General features: G+C 41.3%; 2 protein-coding genes across 2 annotated transcripts in view; one reads left to right on the top strand and one right to left on the bottom strand.

Moving 5' to 3' along the window:
* The window catches only part of grin2db (glutamate receptor, ionotropic, N-methyl D-aspartate 2D, b), a 110,790-nt gene that overhangs the window by 18,932 nt on the left and 69,500 nt on the right, over positions 1 to 22,358 (top strand). The gene's annotated exons all lie outside the window — the stretch shown is intronic.
* pitpnc1b (phosphatidylinositol transfer protein cytoplasmic 1b) lies at positions 46 to 20,891 on the bottom strand. Its single transcript, XM_074682721.1, has 10 exons — positions 20,255 to 20,891; positions 14,697 to 14,845; positions 11,799 to 11,887; positions 11,564 to 11,571; positions 11,353 to 11,424; positions 7,592 to 7,684; positions 5,665 to 5,820; positions 4,852 to 4,915; positions 4,539 to 4,625; positions 46 to 3,081 (listed from the first exon to the last, which is right to left on the bottom strand). The coding sequence occupies exons 1-10, from the start codon at positions 20,300 to 20,302 to the stop codon at positions 2,924 to 2,926; spliced, it is 924 nt and encodes a 307-aa protein (XP_074538822.1). The 5' UTR covers positions 20,303 to 20,891; the 3' UTR covers positions 46 to 2,923.

Raw genomic sequence — 22,358 nt, 5'->3', positions numbered from 1 at the left:
GGAGATATCAAAACTCACTTGGATAAAATTGCATTTATTGATTAAAAAAATCCATTACAAAAGACTTTACAGAGTGATTTCAATTTGATTTTCTATGTACTTCATTAAAACTCAGTGTTTTTACAAACAAGCAACAGGAAACTTGAAATTACATTTTTTTTCTTTCCGTCTTCCCTGAAGAGAACCCATTCTCCTCTACCTGTTACACAAAAATAAAGCTAATAATCTTATAAATGCTCACATCATTGACTTAAATTTGAATTTACCCCTAGCTTGACCCATTTGCAGCTCTCAGCTATGCGATCAAGGAACCAATACAACGCCTCACTGCCCTCTGTCAATACACCAGGTCTGACCTATTGGCTAAGGTGGAGATGGGAGCTGATCCATAGCATTGACAGCCTCCATCGTTCTCCTCTGCTTTCTCATTAGATCCACTCTATTAAACTCCTTATGCATCTGTCTGTAGGCTGCTGGCTGGGGGCTGAGAAACAATCGAGAGCCCTGCTGGTGGCCGGCGTGCTCCTCAGTGGTGCTGAGAGAGGGTGCTGAATTGCTCCGAGTTTCCAGGCTTTTGAGGACACTGGAGGAATTTTCAAAGGGCAGCTCTTGGAATCGACTTTAAACAGGCACATTGTGTCTGTGTGCTTGTGCAGCTTTAACATGTTGTGCAAAACTTCATGTGCGTAGAACAAGATAAACATTACTGCAGGAGTCTTAATGGAATCTTTGGAAAATAAGCTTATTCGTAATAACAGACACATGGGTTTAGCGCTGTACATCACACGTTTTTTACATGTTATACTGTATCTCAATCAAACCTGTAAGAACACCAAGAACAACAGTTTAGACAAAACAGTAATATAAGAAAATAATAAATTGCCCCATTCAGACCTTAAACCAAGCAGTTTACTGTCAAAAAATCTAAGCTAACTTGCTCATATATCCTTATGGAGGGTATGTGCTGTATGCACCACAATCACTTTCAACCAGGACACACCAGCGAATCAGACTGTGAGGCAAAACTTCCTGCAACATGACTTTCTTTGGCTGGTGTTTGATGGAAACGGAAGTACAACAGGTAAAAAGCTGCTCAAATCAAGGGCAGCCTGACTCAATAGAGATCCCCTCAGTTTAGCAAAGACACAGTGATGCTCGGTCTTGACATGTGGCCAGAAATGGGTTTCTCTGACATTTATATGGACCTGATTTATGAGCCAGAGGAGTATATAAAGCAAAGCCTGCAGGGAATTACAGTAATGTTTAGCAAAATAATATATTTTACCGTCTATAAAAGTGTTGGTGCCTCCCATTAATTTCTAATTTGACAGCTACACGCAGCTCACCTCTTAAACTTTAACAATGATACACATGGCTTCAGCTGAACGTGCAGGCACTGAGATTAAGTCTGACAACTGAATGAAAAGACATCTCTGTAATATTTGGTCAAATAGATGGCAAGTTAAATCATTGATTTTGTATTATCTGTTGTAAATACCAACAGAGTCATTGCTTTTGAACTTTCAACGCCAAATCAGCTTTGTGAAACAGACTGTGCAGATCATTATTTAAAAAGTACACTTTTAATTTAACCTCAAGTGACTGAGTAAGAACAAGGAAAGGGAGATTAAAGGCTGTGGTGTATTCATCCTCAACTGAAAACAGAGGCTCCATGTGCTTCTGAAGGCTGCACGGCTTCACTCTGTCGCTTCATAAACATTCATCAACATTACAGTTTTGCATGTTACTACGTATCAGGAATCGAATTGTCCGCAGAAAAAAACTGTCATGTCCAGTATTTAGATGAAGAATAGTGCTTTTGAGCCTTTTAAAGTAGAACAACGGTCCCAACAAGATAAGTTTTGGTAAGTCGGCATGTTGATCTCGCCAGGTTGGAAGAAGATCAGCTTTGCAAGAACTCTCATTTAAGAACAGGCAAACCCAATTTTTACCTTTAATCTTGTCTTTTAATACTCCCCTTGGCTTTTTATTAAATTTTTTCTTGTTTTGAATAGGAATGGGTACCTTTCACATTTGAAACGATACAGTACCGATGCCCAGTACCTGGCAATCGGTACCGGTTCTCAACGGTACTCATTTTTCTGTACTTTTTTGTGTTTATGTGGTAAAAAATATCAGTTTGTTTAATAATAAAGTATATTTTTTCAATTTAACATATTTGTTCTTTAATATATATCCTTGCAATGCTATGTTCATGTCCAGCCCACTCTTCAACTCCCTCACAGTCACAAGGATACACTTAGGTCTTTAAGCATGGTACCTTTTGATTTTACATGAATAGGTACTCTGTACCATTGGCAGAATTTGTTCGGTACCTATAATAGTACCTGGTTTGGTACCCATCCCTAGTTTTGAAGCATTAAGGCTAGGGATGGGTACTGATTTAGGCTCACTTTCAAACTCCGCACAGCCCCTTAAAATTGAAAAAAATTGAGGTTCTATTATTAAACAAGTATTTATCACCACATTAACACAAAAGTACTAAAAATTGGTACCGTTGAGTACCGATACGATTGCCAGGTACCAGGCATTTGTACTGTGTCATTTTAAATGTAAAAGGTACCCATCCCTAATTACGGCTGAGCACAGATACTGCTTGTTGCTTCGTTCTTTCTGCCGCTTGGTGAAGGTGATTGCAGTGACACTGCCTTCTGTGACATTATTTGCATACCCTCTATAGTCAACAGATATGAAATAAAAGTGTGCTACAGTTTTTTCCTCTTTCTGTCTCCAAGTAGAACATTTTCCTCAGGATTTCCACTGCAGGGTGATATTTCCGTCAGAGTTTGCAAGTGGTTTGTGTTGGAGCCTCACATGACTCTGGTGAATGTTGGTGTTGATTTTCTGTGTGTATGAGTTGTTCAGTGTATGTCTATGTGTGCGTGTCTGTGTGTTTGAGGCGTTATTCGGGGGTGGAGTTGAGGCGAATGGGACTTTGCGGCCCAGAGGGGGCAGCAGGGTCAGACATGGCTGCTGTCGTCACTCCCATCTTCTTCAGGGAACGCTCGTCTGTCACCGAGATGGAGCGAGAGAATACAGGACGAGGGGCAGCCGAATGGCCTGTAAAAGACGACGAGAGAGATGATACAAATGCATTACGCCAAAAATGCAAAGTGAAATTGAAGTAATGAGACTGAGAGATGAAAAAGGAAGGAATAAAAGAGGGGAACATGACATGAAAGAACCAACAAGTTAAAGATAAAAGAGGAGGAAAAAGCCAAAGAGGCACTAAGCAGAAGGGGAACAGAGGGACTGTGTGTTTGAGTTTTCAATTAATAAGAGTATACTTAAGATCTGTGTCGTACACTTAGATGCATATTATCTAAATCCCTCATTGGTATTCACCTCACACAGCCCACGTTTTATTAGACTCTCTAGAGTAAATGACATCCATTTACTTTTATTACAGCAGATGAATGAAATGAATGAAAACTGCGAGCAGGGCTGTGCAGAGATTAGCGCACTGGCGTCGCTTGGCCTGTAGGGGGTCATGTTAGTGCATCGAGCTGCAGCAGGTTGAGCAATGACTGCAGATTTGTTGCAGCTTGATATCTCTCATCATCGGGCACAGAGGGAGAGAAAGAGAGAGCAGGCAGCTAGATGCTACAGGCCATGTTGGGAATTCTACCTTTGATAACTCTCACATGCAGCTGAGGTTCACCAGACCAGCCAGTAGGGGGCAGGGTGACCACATACACACATGTACACACATACACACATGGCATTCTTACAACACGTATGCCCAGACACAGACCCCCACCAGTTGACATTTGCAGCTAAGTGCTGCAATGGCTAGTTATTTATGTTGTGAAGGGTGGTGATGGGGAGAGTTCAGCAGGTGGCTGCATTACACTGTTTATCAGAGCAATGCAGTGGCATTATCACTTCATGGGCAAGCCCCCCTCTGCCGCCTCCCACCACCACACACACCTCACATCTGTCTTTTACCCCGTCCTTTTTTGGTCTCACACCCTCTGCGTCTCCCTCCTGCAGCTCCTTGGGTAGTAAACCGCCCCTTGACTGCTCTTCTCTCCCCATTCTCCACCCACAGATGTATCGCCAGCCATCTGGGTACTCGGAGGGCACAGTGACGGCACTAGTGGTGCAACCAGGCTCTGATCAAGCCTGATAGCATTTGTGAGTTATTCGCTGATTGTGGCCAGCAGTAGAAAACACAGAGAGCTAAAGAAATACAACATACCTGCTCACTTTTAATTACTGCACTAATGAACGAAAAAAAGTGGATTAAGTGCTTTTGCCTCACAGTACTTCTGAACATCTCTTCTCCTTGTTATGCTCAAATTAGATACAAGAATAATTATCGCTAAGCACAAATATACATTTCAAAACCCACTGTCCTTTTCATCTCTACTCCCTGTTTTCTTCTCTCCCTATACCTTCACGGCTCTCGCTTCCAGCTGTATTTGCTCCTCTCCCCCTCACTCCCCCCTGGCCTGTCTCCCTCCCTGTCCTCTGTGGTATTTCAGCATAGTGCAGGTCAGGAGCTGCAACCTCACCTGTGTTGTTCTGGCTGGATTTGACTTTGCTGTTGGTCTTCTCTTGCATTGCCTGCTCATACTCTCTCACCTCCTCCAAGCTCAGGCCTGTGGGGAGAGAAAAGAACGCACACACACACACACACACACACACACACACACACACACACACACACACACACACACACACACACACACACACACAAACAGAGAGTGGAATATGAGTTCACTTTCACAGAGCGTACATTGAGGCTACAGTCTTCTTCAAAGTGCAACTAAGTACAACAGCATTGTTCTGTGTGTTTCTGCAACATGAACAATGTTCCCAACCCACCGTGCCATTCGTCTATCCACGCCACAGCTTGCCTGTGGCCGACCAGAAGAATGTCCTGGATGGTCTGAAATTAAAACAGAAACATTAAAAAGGTAATGATACTGGAAAATGAAAATGATACTGAAATAGTGGAGGGCAATTAAAAGTTACTTCAGGAGTGTTTGCGTGTTAGTGTTAGTCAAAGTGAAAGCCACATTCCTGTAAACACTGCCGTTAACAGTAACAATGCTGGGAATAGGGTGTTGTCAACTTGCTTTTCTCCATACTACATTTATTTGCTTCACAGCTGAATGGCAGTTTGTCATCACACTGATTTCCTCTTCACACGTTTATCTTGTTCTGCCATCCTCATCCTCATGTAACCATTTCTTTTTCTGAGCCAGAATAAGAGAGAGGCCCTCTGACGTGCAGTAGCTCAAAACAATACTGCTTCACAGCTTCTCCTGATTTATCTGACCTCAAGTTGGATCCCATAAAACTCAGTGCAGAGGTCATCTAAGACAACAGCCGTCCCAGCAGTGATTTTGATACTTACACTTATGTCAGGAAATAAATGTGCTAATGATTTATTTGTGCCAAAATGAAAAACATGGCACGCTTAAATTATTCCAACAAAATTAAACACTGTGACCTGAAGAAATAAGTGTTTAAAAGAAGCAGAGTGCTTTATCATATTCAATTAACTTTAAATTCAATTTTTTCCACCTTGCAGTACACCTTTAAGGGTTCCTGACATTAATAACAGATCATATCTTCAAGCAGCTTTCCCTACATTAGACAGGAGGCATGATGGGAAGAAAAGCTCAGTCTTACTCTGTGAATGAATTCCTCCGTCCTGGTCTGGAAGCCGTACACCTCAAAGCTGCACTGCACCCTCTTATAGGAACACATAACCGGCGTGTGGTCGTCTCTCCAGCCTTTCTCCAGAGGCCCTCGTCCGGTTTTACTCGACTGCCAGAGACTCAGGTCCTGTAGAGTAAACAGTGGCTCTATATTTTATTGCTGATTCTGCAAAAACTTTGGCCCTTTGAGGATTCTTCCACGAGAAACTATAGATGTTTAGAGTATCTGTGTAATTGTGTGTGTGTGAGAGAGAGAGAGAGCAAGTGTAGCAGTGCGTGTATGGAGGTGCAAGCAGATTGTTGCTCAACACAGCCCATAAGAGGAAAGTGTGATAACACACATTATTCATCTGTGACCAGGGGATGATTGGAATGTGTTTGTGGTTTTATGTTCTCACTGTGTCACTTACTCTAACAGATTGTGTGTTTTTTATGTGTGTGCATGAATGTGTGTTAGTATGTGCACTTTTCTGCATTTTTTCCGTGTCTGGCCTGTGAATTGACCTTGTTCTCCAAGGGCTTCAAGGGAGTAGAGAAGTGTAAAATGTTGGCAGGGAGGGAATGAAAAGGCAGATTTGAAAAAGAGATGTGTGGGTGTTTTACTGATTTATGCTTTCCAGCAGTAAGACACAGGCCAGTCAGGCGCAGTTGGAAAAGAAGCGTGGGTTTCTGTTCTCTGCTCTTCTGACGTCACCAGTTGGGAATTGTGTTGTTGAGCAGTTTGAGCACATACGAATTAGATTTAAAAGTTGGTGGAGATTAGCGTTGCACAGGTTTATCTTGAGATAGATAAGGCTGTAAAAGACTGTACAGAACAGGCATAGTCTCAGTGACTTCACTCGATAGTTTTGGGAACCACCTTTCAGTGAAATTCCACTGGAACCATGTCAAGTCCATCTCCTCTCTGTGACTGCTTTGTATCCAATAATTTTCAAACCTAGTCAATGCATTAACTTCCACTGAAATTGCTAATTTGGATTATTAGGGATGGGTACCTTTCACATCTGAAATGATTTGGCGCTGATGTCCGGGTACCTGGCAATTGGTATCAGTACTCAACAGTTCCAATTTTTGGTACTTCTGTGAGTGTCTATGTGGTAAAAAAATATTAATTTGTTAAATGATAAAATGTCAAAGTTTTAGTTTTTGTTGTACTTGGTGCTACAGACAGAATTGATCGGTAAAAGTACCTAATTCGGTACCCATCCCTATGGATTGTGAGTCCTTTTTTGATTCGACAGGTCAGAGCTCTGCACTTCACTTTTTGCAGAATGTGTGAGCACAACAAAGCAGGTTGAGCCGGTTAGGAAGTCATGCACCAAACAACATTTAAATATCTGGTTTGTTTTCTGGATAAAACACTCTGTGGTGATGCCAGATCGTGTTTCACTTGACTTATACATGAAACTATCATAATGAGTAGAGTCAGGCTTTGAGTTAACAGCTTAGAGGTTATGAAGCCTTTGTGAAAGAGGAGAGGCTGGTTATTGGGATGGTAGACATGTGAAATCCTCAGTAATGAGACTCTGTCCTACACTCCAGCTCCACCAACACCTGTGAGCGATCAACATCGCCAGCAGACTATCCTGACTTGTGTTCTGACATGCAGCAACAAAAAATGTGCAAAGGATTATGGGTAAAAAATGCCACAAACTTGTCTGCTTTTTCATTTTCCCACTAAGCTTTGGAAACATTTTGTTTACATTCACTACTGTACTTATAAGCTATGATATCCAGTTGATGACACTTCCCTGCTAATATTCTTTCCTACGCAGATCTGGCCTTTTCCTTTGCAACATCTCGAGAGGCTCAGTGTGGCTAAAGCTCTACACCCATTTTTTGGTTTGTCTTGATATCACATTTGCATTTTTGTGTACTTGTTAGGGTTCAGTACGTACCTCTGACACTTTGTAGTGCTTTTCTGGGATGGGGTCACTCAGGATATCCAGGAAACTTACATTCTTTGCCGGTGTTGGAGTGTCCCCAAACACCTACAGTCAAACAGATGGAGGAGGTCATACTGTATAATGAGCACAGACACACATACACACTCGACAAATACTCTCACGCACATACAGTCACTCACTCAGTGGAGGGAGTAGATGAGTAACTGTGTAGAAAACTGAGGTCACACACCATAACACCCCTCACTATATCCCACCCCGAGGCCCTTGGAGCAAATCACAGTGGAGCAAAGAGAGGAGAGTACAGGCAGAGGGAGCAGAGGAGGGAGAGATGAAGAGACAAAAAACAAGGACGCATGTGGGATATTAAAGAGAGGGGGGAAGAGGAGTTATGAGAGCAGAATACACTTTTCCTTGAGAGAGAACGAAGGGAAGTCTGGGAGAGTGCACTTTTATCTGACCTTGTTTAAAATGTGCTCTAAAGCCACGCTGAAGTTGTTCATTTCACAGTTGAAGACTAACAAATAAGAAAAACCCTGTGTTAGATAACAGCTCCCTATGCTCCCATGGTCCTGTTCTTGGTCTGTGTCTGCCCAAGGTCCAGCTCCCTCTTATGAAATGCGTTGCTCAAGCTGCATGCATTGTGTTCCTTTTCAGTTTGTGTTCAGGGCATGACGCTCACATGTTTCCTTCATTTTTGTCTTTCTTCATGTTTGGTGCTATTGTTCAAAAAACAAAGAGAGCCTCCACAGTGTTGAAAATTGTTGGTAAAGTCATTACTTTTGTTAGGATATGAATATAACACGGTAAAAATTCTCTGTTATCAGTAATAGTGCTTCATCAAAATGACCTTTATAAAATAATAGAAGCATCTGTGTCTCTAACTAAAATCCAGGCCAGACTCACACAGCCTGGGGAGAAACAGAGATGAATAAACTCAAACTGATTTTTTTATATTATGTGGATGCCTACCAAGCATAGTTTTTAGCAATAAAGTAATTTTAATATAGTATTTAATTGTCCACGTTGATTACAGTGTTACTCTAGAGTCAGTTTAGGATCAGGATGAGGTCCCGTCAAGGAAACTTATAACTATATTCTCCACAACTTAGTACTGTCAGTGTTTCATAATAAAAGACCTCTCAAGAAGCCAGGGGTCTTTTAATTTTGTGTGAATACAGAAAGTGTTTATTTTGTATAAGCAGTCTTAGGAAGGTAGTGGGTAGTAATGATAACAGCTCTAAAATGGGCAAATAAAAATGGACTTAAGCAAGAAAATGTACTTGGTAATAGGGATCGAAAAACCAGAATCGTTCGGTTTTCCTCACTTGGTTTGGGGTGCGTGTACTCCGTTCGGTTCATGTTTTTCTTCGTTTTACAGCTCAATTTGGTGGGAGTATGTAGCTCAGATCATACGCAACGTAAAACGAAGAGTACAGCAATTGTGGGGAGGTGTGTGTGTTGTTTACATGACGAGCAGAGGAGACAGAGTTAGAGGGTGTATTGGTGGCGTTGGGTCGTTCTGTCTAGGAGCACTTTAGATTCGTTGTGAGCTCTGAGGTAGGAAAGTTGAGGATAAAACCGCGACTGAATGTTGCCAAATTAGAGACTTTGTCACTACATTTAATGACTTTTCAGACTCCCTGACTTTTCAGACTCCCTGTGGTCTCAGTCACCTCTGCCTCTGCTTGACATTAAAAAAAACAAGACTCAACAGAAAAAATGGTTAATTCGTAGTTCTAAACAATTTTTATGATGTTGTGTTTTATCTGCTTTCTGTCTCTCCCACGTTATCTCTCTCCCACAGAGTCCATGACAATTACATTCAAATAGAGTATTATGCAAACTAGACAGCAGCATCATTTAGTGCCTTTTAGTGACTTCTGGGTCAGCCAATTGTAACTTTCCTTATTGAGGAGTTAGCATGTTGAAATTAGCAATGTCTCCCCCAGCTTTAATTGTGTTTTAAATGGGAAAGAGCCATATTCCTTCAGGTTTCTCATGACTATACATGACATGATTGATTGAAAATAACCTGTTAATGGTGGATTATTAGGGTACATGATAATCTGGGGTGCTAAAAACAACAACAGTGGACACCAAACCAAAACGAACTGAAAACCATGACCACAAAACCATGATAAGAACCGAACCCTGGCTACTTGATGTACTTCAGAAGAAGAGTAAAAGCTTGTCTCTAACACAGAAGGGTTCAGTAGCTTCCACTGCCGAAGTTAACAGAAATAGAGCAAGTTTTAAAAGCAAATGTATAAACAAATAAGAAACAAGATTTTGTATTTAGTCTTCCAACCAAAAGGGCTACATTAAAACCCAAGGATAAAATACAAATTTCAGGAATAATGACATAAATTTATGAGAAAAAAAATTAGTCTTAGAATGTGATAAGCCTATAGCTTATTTTTGAAGGGGAAGGACACAAAAGCCATCCTCTAGCACTAAAATAAGGAATCTGAAGCATTGTATGAAGTTCTTCTAAAGTAAACATTTCCTGAATAACCAAGTACTCAGTGTTTTAGCACATTAGTCCCACACTGGTGGGGTCGTAAAAGAAACAGGGTCTATTCAGTCACTTTTGGACAGCCTGTGCATGAATCTGCAAGTGCTGTTTCTCTCATCTGTTCACAGCAGCTCTATGATATAACACCACAAGATGATCCAAGTTTCTCATTCTAATACAGCTGGCTGGATACTACTCAACTATTCCTCTTAATGTAAACAAACATCTAGGCGTCTATTTCTTCTTATACAAAAAATTATATCTATTGACCTAAGTTTAAAGCTGTAATTTTCCATTTTTTTTTACTGTTCTGGTCATAAAATTACAGCTTTATTCACTTTAAAATACAACTTATTTCTTCTAAATATCGATCGTGGCCTAAATTCTCTAAAGCAACTGAAAATAACTGAAAAAATATAAGTTATCAACGTAATTTCAAGGAAAACTGCCAAACTTAACAAAGCTTTTGTACTTACACAATGATCAGAGGTGGCATAGCTTTACCCCATCTAAACACTTTACACATTGCAGAGGGGATGGAAAAGAGATGTGAATGTCCCATCTTGAAATTGCCGTATTTTGGAGCTGCATAACAGAGCTTTAGAGTTTAGAAATAAAATATTAGTAGGCTTGGGGTTGGTAAATAATAACTATAGCTATAAAATGTGAAAAGTTGAGTAAAAACTACAGTATTTCCCTTTTAAGTCCCAACAAAAGAAAGTACAGATACCTCAGATAGCACAGTACTTTCCACCTAAAGGCCGTTGATGATGCAGTGCACACATCATGCGAGAGTGTGTGTTTGTTTGGAGTAAACTTATGTAACATGTAACTGTCTGACATGAAACAAGATTCTCCAGATTTTTGTCCTCAGCAGATTTTCAGATTTTAACATGTTGGCTCTTGTTGCTTCGCTCCTTTCTTGATCACACACACACACACAGGGGCCAGACACAGTTTCAAGTATTTGTGTGGCTCTGTGTGCGTTTGTGTATGTGCGTTTATGCACACTCACCTTGGATAAAATGTGGCATGGCAGCTGTGCTCAAGGCCGCAGCATGTGTGGTTAATAGATCTGCCAATACTGCATTCTGTGCTTTCCCTATTTTCCTTGTAATGGGAACATCAATTGGATGAACATTTTTTTGTGCTGCAGAGAAAATTGCAGTTTCTCTCTTCCCCCTCTTGTCTAATCACTCCATCTTTTGCACTTCACACTCCCTCCCTCCATACTCACATTGCTGTTATTGCCGTTGTTGTTCTCGAATCTCGTCTCAATACGAATGCTGAATTTGGGGAGGAACGATACCTGCAGAGATGCAAGGAGGAAAAGAGGTTGAGGGCACAGATGGAGTGAGGAAGGAGGCTGCAAATAAAATCCACTGATACTGATAAAAGATGAGCTCTGTTGCTTTCATGTACAGTTTATGATGTGTGAGAATACTTACTGAGTACTCTGCAGCACCAGGCACATGCAATACAGATAGGAAACAGCATTAGTTACTAAAACATGCGTGAGTATGTAATCACACACATACACACACAACCACTGGGGAATTCACAAGCATAAATATTTGATAGTACTTGGAAAAACCAGCTGGTAAAAGTAAATAAGTTTTGTATAATTCATCAGGGTGAAAGTAACCTGATGTTTAACACAAACATTAGCACTTGGCTGCACACCTGTGATGGTGTACGGGTAGAAGTTCCAGGCCTTTTCCGTCACGTAAAAGAAGCGAGGGACAAACGCTTTCGCCCAGGATGGCAGTTTACTGAAGAGCAAAATCAGAAAAAAAAAAGGATCACAGTCGGAGACGGGAAGAGGGGGGGGATTATGGAGGGAGACGGAGAGATCCTAAGTGGTTTTTGTGCCATTTATAGCCAGATTACCTGTAGGCTACTCTCAGCACTGTTCATTTGTATGACTCATTCCCAATTACACCTGTGGTGATAAATTGTTACTGTAGCTTCTAGGTCACATGTCAAAGTATGATGGAGGGAGAATACATTTGGCACTCACTGTACTTATGTGTGGTATGTGTGTGTGTGTGTGTATGTGTGTGTGTGTGTTCCAGCATATCTTTACTAATGAGGACCAAATGTCCCACAAGCACTGAAAGATTAGGAAAATCCTCCACAGTGCGAACATTTCTTTACTTCTCTCAGAGTTTATTTTAGGACTGGGCCTTGGGTTTATAGTGATGATTAGAATAAGAGTTGAGGTTACGTTAGGGTAATGATTGAGGTTGGCTTAGGGTTAAGAAATAAATTTAGAGTAGAAGAGAATTTCTTTTTTTTTAATGTCTGGGCTTTCACCATAATCACAATTCATTGATTAACAGACTGTCACACTGTGCACAGAGCAGATAAAACACACACATCATTTCAGCACAATAACATGGGAACTGAAGTCGCACACATCTTCACATTCCTGAGGTTGGACAATTATTTTACCCTCTCATTTCTCACACCCCTCCTTGTTTACTGTAATGAAAGAAGTTCTCACAGTGCGTTAAATCCTATTTAAAGGAAAACATTATAACAACTCAGCTTGAAGCAAATACAAAAATAATTCTGGTCACACTTTTTAATACCCTCTATTAAGGATTATATTAGAAAGTCTATAAAGACTTAAATCATAGTTTATTACACCATATTATACAGTGGCAAGTTAGTATTAAAAGTGTTTATTAGTGTACCACAGGGGGTTTAAAAGTGTTAGCCCTATAATCACAAAGGACTTTTAACAGTTGTTGAAATAAATCTTACCTTAGAGTCTCCTTTCTGCATCTTAGCCGATTTTAGGCACAGCATGTGGTCCTTATTGGTAATGAGAGTTTGGCGTATTTTGTTTTATTGTTGTACATTGAATACATAATTTGTATTAAAGGAAATAAGAAGTAACAAGGTAATAAATTATAACCTAACAGCATCTGTGCTGGACCAGTTCTAGATTTTAAATATCTGCAGTTTGAGTAGTATTTTGTTCAGGGCTGTTTATGAATATCCTTAAAGACTTGGCACCAAGCATAGGGGTACCAAATTAGTTACTTTTAAAGGTACCTTCCAAATTACATCTGTAGTACTGCATACTTGTTCATGTGGGATCAAACAGTAACGTGTTTCAGGATCTAAATGCATGCTTGAGACTGTGAGGGAGTAGAAGAGTAGGCGTTTTTCCATGATGGACATGAACACAGCATTGCGAGTTTATATATGGAGAAAGAAATATGTTAAATTGAAAACAATTTAAGTTTTTTTATCCAACAAATTTATATTTATAACCACATAAACACACAAAAGTACAAACACTGGGCATTCGGACCATCCATCCATCCATTTTCTATACCGCTTATCCTGTTTTTTAGGGTCGCGGGTGGCTGGAGCCTATCCCAGCAATCATTGGGCGAGAGGCAGGGTACACCCTGGACTGGTCGCCAGTCAATCGCAGGGCTGACACATAGACAGACAACCATGCACGCACACACTCACACCCTAGGGACAATTTGGTGTGACCAATTAACCTGGTAAGCATGTTTTTGGACTGTGGGAGGAAGCCGGAGTACCCGGAGAGAACCCACGCATGCACGGGGAGAACATGCAAACTCCACACAGAAAGACCCACCGGCCGAGGTGGGGATTTGAACCGGTGACCTTCTTGCTGTGAGGCTGCAGTGCTAACCGTGCAGCCCATTCGGACCATATCGTTTCTAATTTGAAAGGTACCTATCCCTAACCAAGCAGCAACCCCAGCAACGAGAAAGGAAGCGTCAACAAACTCTCAAAAACTAGTCCCTATTGTGTCTGCTTGAAGCTGATTAACAGGGGGAACACTACAGCAAAATAAAAATGTTTACTGCTGGAAAACAATTTTAACCTGAATAGCTTATTCCTCTATTGGGTACAGGGTTGAATTTTGATTGATCCTGAATGCCAATGGAAATATGCTAATATTTTGACTTAAGTGTAACTGAAATGTTTAATTTAATGTTAGGCTGGTGAGTCCTTTGTGTCAGGGTCTTGCCTCACCCTGTCACTATTCTAGTTGGCATAACTTTTGTCCCACTGTACACGACCCCTCAATCATAAAACTTTGGAATAATTAAAGAAACTGTTGAATGTTTCATTCTTCGGATGTGATTACACTGGTTAAGTACGACATTGTTTAGTTCCCAACAAGAGAAATACCTGTGCCCAAAAATAACCACCTATGCTGTTGTCCCTGCTGAGTGTCAACCATAACACTCACAGGATTTACCGCAAGATGAGCTCATGGGAAAATAACAGTTCTTCTGTAACCCCACACTCAGCACAAGCTGCAACATGTTTCAGACTGTGTGTGCTTGGACTTTGGATGCACACAGGCTACTCTGCACTGTGTCACTGCATTGGAATGACTTTTTATTGCCCTTCAGTCAGATCGGCCTCTATGTATAGGAAGTAAAGCTGTATGGTGGTGTAAGCGACCAAAGATCAGACCTCATCAGTTATCATAACGACAGAGCTGACAACATGAGGATGAGGCAAACAGCCTCAATGATAAGTCTAAGTACACCATTAGGACTGACTACATTATACTACCTGCTGAGGTAGATTCTCTTCTCGGTCAGCTGTCCTGGGCCGTGCTGTGGATGGACGTCTTTCTCATTCCTCACCACCTCCACCCCTTCTCCTCCACCACTCTGCTCACAGCTGTGCTTACTGATCATATACAGCTGCCCAATCCTGTACTGGAGCCCCGAGGAGGGGTTTGGGATCAGGGTTGGGATGGGGATTGGACAAAGAGAGACAGAGAAAAATCATGGTTAGGACACACACACAAAGTACACTCATCTCCTGTGTGAGTGGAAGTTTGAACCATGAAGTATTGACTGAGAATAGTAATCCACGCAGGACAATCTTGTTTGAGGCCAAGATGAGATAGGATAAGATAAGATAAGATAGGATAAGATAAGACAAACTTTATTGTCCCTGGAGGGAAATTTGTCATGGACATAAGTGCAGTGCTGCTTACAGTCATTTCTTCATTCATTCATACATTCACACCAATTTACATTAACATGCCTGTTGTAAAATAAATAACTGGCAGGCACTTTTTTTCATCTTTGAACACAGACCTTATGAAAGAGGTGGATACAGCTACAGTCGTATGGCTGGAAATTTCGTCCACATTCCAAAAGATCTGAACCCTCTCTTCTCTGTTACCCCATGCAGGTCAGAGCGCTCCGCAACTGATAACGATAGACTTCTAGATTTACTGGATGCCTGAGCATCGACGCATCAATTTGCACAGAGCCGTGCAAGTGAGGAGGGAGTCAGGCACCGAAACATTAAAACATCTGGTTCATTTTCAGAGTTGTATTTCACTTTCCTACAGCAAAAAAAAAAAAAAAACAACAAAAGAAAACCCCAAACAAAAAGCTAAGCCAGGCAGATCAGAGATTTTTAGGTGTCAAAAAAGTCAACATGATTGGGGGGGGGGCTTATCACTGGGGTGGGGAGCATGTCCTGTCTTGTGGTCCAGCTCCGTGCTGCAGCCTAACCACAACAGAGAGGAAACAGATCTGGTAGAAGTCCAGAGTTGGAAACTTCCGGGTTGACTCAACTTCACACAGTTAAAGTTAAAATTGTAATTTGTTGGTTAAGCAGTTAAAGAAGACAATGTTGGCCAATGCAGTCTACAATCGTAGACATTTAGCACCAGTCCATGAACGAGGTGTTCCTTTGACCACATCACTAAATGTTCAGAAAAAGCAGCCTTATCTTTACAGAACTTTCTGTGCTTCTACACAAGTCCGTTTGGGAAGTAGGAACTCTCTTGAGCCGCTCTACAAGACATTTCTGTCTTTCTTCTGTGAGACTGTTTTTGGTGGTTTCTCCTGATATGAGTAGATATCAAAAGACACAGCTCAATGTATGCTTTCCTTTTTAAGCTTGTTGTTGCAAATTTGCGATAGACGTGTACATAAGTAAAACGACTCAACTCTAAACTTAAGAGGTGTTTTAAACTAAAAGATGTCACAGAAAATTTGGCTGCAAGAAAAGAAGGAAGTAAGGGAACTTCAATGAGTAAAAATCCAGTCAGGTCTTATCAATACACTGCACACTCAATTGAGGGAATGATTACAACCGTGCTCTGTAGCCACTGAGCAGAGGTTTCAGGAGAGAGTGGGGACAGAGAAATCTGCTGGCAGCTTGTTCAGCAGTAGTTAGTGCTGCTTCAGTCCAAACTTACTATATTAGCCAATAATAGTGGTTTGCTGTGTGCAAAGATTAACCTCAAGTGACCACAGCAGACGTCATATTCTAATTTAGCCAGTGTGTGGGAATGCATGGTGTCTAAATTAGGGGGGATTTGTTTTTCTGCTGCAGCCCCACTCTGTGCTCGATGCTGATGAGGCGGGATAAAACATTTCTAAAGAGGACGAGGCCTTTGGGCATGTGGATGAGCTCAGCCTGACAGAATCCCCTTTTTTCTTTCAGACAATGAACAAATCTGATGCTGTACACAATAACACTTCATTATTTGCTCTGGCTATTCTCTGACTCCTTCCTGAACACTGTGTCTATGTGCGCTTGCTCTGTTCGCTTTAATTGCAAATCACTTGGTGAACTTTGCTTTTTCAAGTTATTTGGAAAAGTAATAAAAATGACTGTGCAGACGACTGAACTGTTCTGCTGTGGCCACCACAATGTAATCCATTTTGTTGGCCTACATTGGCATGCCATTAAAGCATTGTTTTAATTAAAAGCAGAAACAGAGGAAGAGTGGGAGGAAGAGGGAAAGAGGAGGGCAGATTTCAATTTGCCATCCTTCACTGTACTCTGCTGACATCAATGTGACACTCCTCCTTCTTGTTCCAATTACTGTAGAATGTCAACATTCAATATTTACTTATTGGGTATTCATGGGGCTTAATTAATCAAAGCGATGGGTGCTTAATAGACTATAAACAGTGAGTCACTCACTCACAGGTTGTGAATCCCTCTCATTTCTAAACAGCTAATCTAACCAGGAAGTAGAAAAGACTTATCTCTCTTTAAATCAATGTTCTTCAGGCGTATACTGAATGGCTGCGGTGATGGATGTGTATACAAACTAATTCTAGACACATTTGGCATGCATTTCCTCTTCCTGTTTTTAATAAAAGGCAAGGATGAGTTTACAAGCAGTGAGTTTGTCATAAATTCCTAAGAGGTGTAAATATAGCTCATCATTTTGAGCTGGAGACTCTACAGATAGAGTCAAAGTGATGGCAAGAGAAAATGAAAGCATTTATGATTAAAAGGCAGAGCAGCTCAAAGCCACTGTTGTTTTCACCAGTGATAAAATACTGAGAGCAAAGCCCTGAATCTGTTATGTAATACTAGATCTGTCCGCTGACAACAAAAATGAAAAACGGTTTCTGCACAATAAAAAACAAACTACGTATTTGGAATTAAACTTGTTCTCAGTTTCAACAAACATGATCTTTGGCCTCAGTCCTAAATTAAAACCATCACAGATGAAGCTTCACTTCAAGGAGACGCAGTGCCTTCAAAAAGTACCAACAGCTTCAGGGCTTCATGTCCCCCCTTCATGGATAAAGTTAGATTAAATTAGTTGATGGTTTTCAGACCTACCAAGAGAAAAAAAGGACTGCATCATTTTAGAAACAGACTGATGTGGACATTTTAACAGCTTTTTCTTTTATCATTTTACCAGCTGTGCAGCAGAAATGATGCACATACTGTAAGAATCCAGTTCAATTTTGAGATATTGATACTTCAGGGAGATGATTATTGGTGTGGCTTTAATTCACCAGTGTAAAAGAAGAGTCACACAAAACATTATGACCTGAAGGAGGGGGACTGCAGAGTGGAACTGGACCGAAACAGTCCACTATTGGGCAAACAACACATTTGGCCAAGCCTGTGCCTGCTTACTTTTTCTTTTTGCAAACAACATAATTTCTGCACAAAATGATCCTGATGAGGAACTGTGCCTGTCCTTGAACAGAATTGTAATAACTATAAAGGAAGCTCAATGTGTTGTTATTTAAAATCTGATCACACTGACAACCTTAAAAAAAACACAGCTTTATATGTTTATTTACATACATGTGTTACATATTGTGACACTGGAAAAAAACATGTTGTATATAATTATTCCTGCTGCTTGATCTGTGTATGCACCATTTGAAAACTAAAACTTTGTTTTGGATTATTGAAGTGCCAAGAGAAATACACTTAGTTTAGTATGGAAGTATTGCAGAACATGTACTGTTTTTATCCCTATTTAATACTAATATGTAGCTGTTTTAGCAGCTCCTGAAGTCATGTGACTAAGATTCAGGAAGTGAAGTATAATGTACTGAAGTTTGCTTCTTTTTTCTCAGTAAGTGAATGCGGCAGAGCATCAGGGTTGTTTTAACGTGTGCATGTAGGCCACCAAGCCGACTCAACGCATAAAATACTGTCATGTTGTCACACAAGGGTGTTTATGAGAAATAAGTTTAGAAAGACAACATTAAGGAAAGATGATGCTTGATAGCCACTACAGTCTGCATTCATGCTGGTTCACAGATTATCTTGAAGTACACCCTGTTTATAAATTTCCATTTGCTAGATAGCTCAAATGCTCAGACCACTTGAGAGCTGTAGCCAGTTGTTTTGGAATTTTCACAAGCTGTGTGCATGAGAAACCTAGCTAAGAATGCAGAGGCCACAGATTAAGATCTTCAAGTTGTTTAGTGGACAACAGAACAACCCTTAGGGGCTTTTCAGGTAAAAGTGGAGCATCACAGTTAAGATATGCTGGTTTGATGACATGGAAGACAGAACAGAGGTGATTCACTAAGGTTTGAACCAGGACCCTGAGAACAGGGATGAGCATGGTCAGCCCACCCCTGGTAAGAAATCCCATTCAGTACTGTGAAAACTACCTCAATTTCTTTATGTCTTACAACTATTAACTACACCTCTATTTTCTGTTTGAGCAAGAACTTAAACAAAATGTTGGAAGCACTATTTGAAGTGGTACATTATGTGCCCTGTGATTAACTGTCCCAAAGCTCTCAAACATTAATGAAGCTCCTGGGGGGCTGAAACTTTAAAGGCTCTGTGACGTTATTTGTAGAATGATGGGATAAGCACATTTAGCAGCTACTGCAAAAGTGCCTCTAATTATTTCCTCACAGTCCTCTTTCTCATAGAGTCTACATATTAGACATATAAGGGTCCAAAAAGTAAAAATCTCAACCTTACTGAGCCAGTTAAACACCTGAACTACAGCTGATAGCTCTCCCCACAGCAACACACAAAGAGTACAATTCCTTCACACAGTTCAAGTATCGTGTTACAGATGCACTACTGTATATTCCACACCTGAAAGTCAAAGCTACTTGCTTGAGAGGAGGAAGCCAGGGTTAGGACATTATTAATGGGCTGGACTGAGGTAAGACTCCTGATTTGATTGTGTCTTAAATAAGCTTCTCTTAAACTTACATTACATTCAGGGGAAAGAGGATTTGCTCTTAGCTCAAGTTTCTGTCTGCTGAGTACTGATACTGTAAATCCTATTTTGGACTGCTATTTGTCACTGTCATTGTTGTGGTAACAGGTAGAAAAGAAGGGAGGGGGAGGATGGAACAGGAGGTGATGAGGACATTCCTTCTGAAGGGCACTTTGGTGCATTTCTCCCTCGTCCGCCCACCTTTTCTCTCCACTTGGATCTCCTGTGTTTACTACCCTGCAGCCTAAATGTCTTTGTTTGAGCTTGGGTCCTGAAAAGCTATAACCAGTCTGACTAGTTTTGCGAGGAGTGCTAACACAACTGAGGGAAGGCGGGAAGCAAACAGATGGGGGGATAATTTACACACAACAACGCGCACACATCTTATGATGCTGCTGCTGCCGGCCAGGTGTTGTGCGATCCGTCAGATCAGACTCAGTTTGTCGGTGCAAAGCATTCCTCGCTACCCTGTGTGCCAGAGCTCCCACAGAGCCACAGTGGGAGGGCTGTGCACCCTGTTTGCACTTTTCTTATAAGCACATTAACACTTTCAAGATTGCTAGTCCAGAGCTTTCACATTGGAAACAAAACCGTTCAATCCAAAGCTGTAACAGGATGTGTGTGTGGTAAAGACAAACACACTTACCTCATCCACAGTCAGTGGCATACATATGCGATACTCCTTCATCAACATGGTGCTGTTACAGAGGTCTGTCTTTGTGAACTGTGTCAGTGTTTGTGTCAGTCTACTTCAGCTGTCTTGCATTGTAGACAGGCTCAGGCAGGCTACACTACAGCTGGACCGCAGTGACCTCTTTCTTTTCTGACGCTCCTTTTCCTTTGTTTTGCTGATGTCAGTAATCCGTGGAGTTAAGTCCAGTCCTCTCTGTCAATGAGTATCTGCTGTTTTCTTACTTTGCACCCCTTGCTCTTTCCTACTCCTTGTCTATTTACTTTATTCTTGCTCTTCCTCAATTCATCCCCGGGAGCTTTTTTTTTTAAACTTCAGCCCGTCTCTTACTTGTTACTTCACTTCTGCTTTCTCTTCTCCTGCCTTCTACTACTGCCCTCTCTGTTTGCAGTTTTCTCTGACTTAGTTTCTGTTTGCTTTTCATTCACCGCAGTGGGAAAGTAGTAATTAGCTGTGAGGTAAGCTTGAAACCCAACCAACTCTACCTGTTCCTTCCCTTCCCTGCACTCTGTTTGCTTTGTTCGATTCCCTCCTCTGACTTTTCATGCGTAACCTCTTGCCGTCTGCTCGCTGCTCCTTCTTCTCCCCCCAGCTGCCCTCCGCTGCTTTCAGTTCCTCACAAATTCCTCCGTCTGTTCCCTCCTTATCGCCTTTTTTCTCCCTCCTACTCTCCCTCCCATAGTATCCACTCCCCGCCCACTGTACTTTACTACCTCCTCACCTGTGTCACCCCTCCTTTTCTCTCTCCCTCCCTCTGATCTTTATCTGTTCTTTCTTCTCTGTTGCTGGCGCTGTTTTCTACAACAACACTCTATCATCTTTCTATATCCGGCAACATTAAGTAACACGGTGTGTTAACTTGAGTCAGTGAATTTGAAGCACGTTCGCTCCCCAAACTCAGGTTATGACAGCACTCAGGGGGATCTGAAAGGCTGACACAGAGGGGTGGTCAGAGTGCGCCGCTGGATTAAATATTACCAGAGCCATGAGAACCTCCATTAAGCACTGTGCCAGACTTGCTCATATTGTATTACCTCATGACCTTCAGCTGGGTTTAATTGAATCCGTGTTTAGTCAATGAGTAGTGGGTTTCGAAGCAGTCATAATTTCTCAAAGTGTGTGCCCTTGAGTCACTGGACCACTCTCCTTTTGTATGCAAGACGGGCAAGTGGTGCCAAGCACATATTGTTGCCTTGCCATCAAATAAGAGAAGCAGATGTTTAGTTTTCCAGGGTCAGTGTGATGAGGCCAAAACCAATAACCGGCTGTGGGTTTTTCTTCCTCTCAGGTGGAATTCACTTTCTTTTCTTAGACGGGGGCTAAAGTGGGTCTCCTCTCTGCGTGCCTCCACTATCATTGGCTCTGAAAACAAATTCCTGGTGGGGTTGGCTCCTATCTTATCAGATCAGTGTTTAGAGAAGTGAAGCCACTTCAGAGAGCTGAGGTGTGCTTTGCTCGTCTCTCCCTGGACTCCACGCACACAGAGCTCTGACAGCGCATGCATCACATCAGTTTACAGGATGATTGGTGGTCGACTTCGATGTGTTTTCAGCAGTTGATGGACTGATTGATTATCTTGATTGACTGTTTACTTGTTGGATGGGCGCTGGGTTAATAGTAACGCTGTCGCTTGACTGATCTGGCAAATTATGAAGCTGATCAACAGCTTGGTTTCTTAATTAATTGTTGCCGGGTGATTTGGATTTGACTTTCTTTCAAAGCAGAGTCCTAGATTGAGCCAGTATTTCCTTATTTTTTTTTATTCTAACTCAAGATGACACAAGGTTGGCAAAAGGAAGCAAGGAGAAAGAGTTTGTACAAATCAATCAAAACAAATGCCAGAAAGGCTTCATCTATGGTTTGCATTACCATGAGATCTGTTTCACGTTACATTATCTGGATAAAAACATCTGATTGAGGCAACCTGGTTTCAGTGAACTTCGTCCTATTTTGATTCCTTGATCAGATCTCAAAATAAAAATTAGTTGCAGATGGCTGACTTTGATTGACAGAGTGCAATTCATTATTTTTAAAACCTGTAAAAAGTTCACGTTTCCAG

The sequence above is a fragment of the Halichoeres trimaculatus genome, unplaced genomic scaffold (genome assembly GCF_033239565.1).
Source record: "Halichoeres trimaculatus isolate MK-OKI-2021-1 unplaced genomic scaffold, fHalTri1.1 fHalTri1_scaffold_12, whole genome shotgun sequence".
In the NCBI taxonomy this organism is placed as follows: Eukaryota; Metazoa; Chordata; class Actinopteri; order Labriformes; family Labridae; genus Halichoeres; species Halichoeres trimaculatus.
Note: the sequence above shows the minus strand (reverse complement) of the source record. Positions and strands in the feature narration are given on the sequence as shown.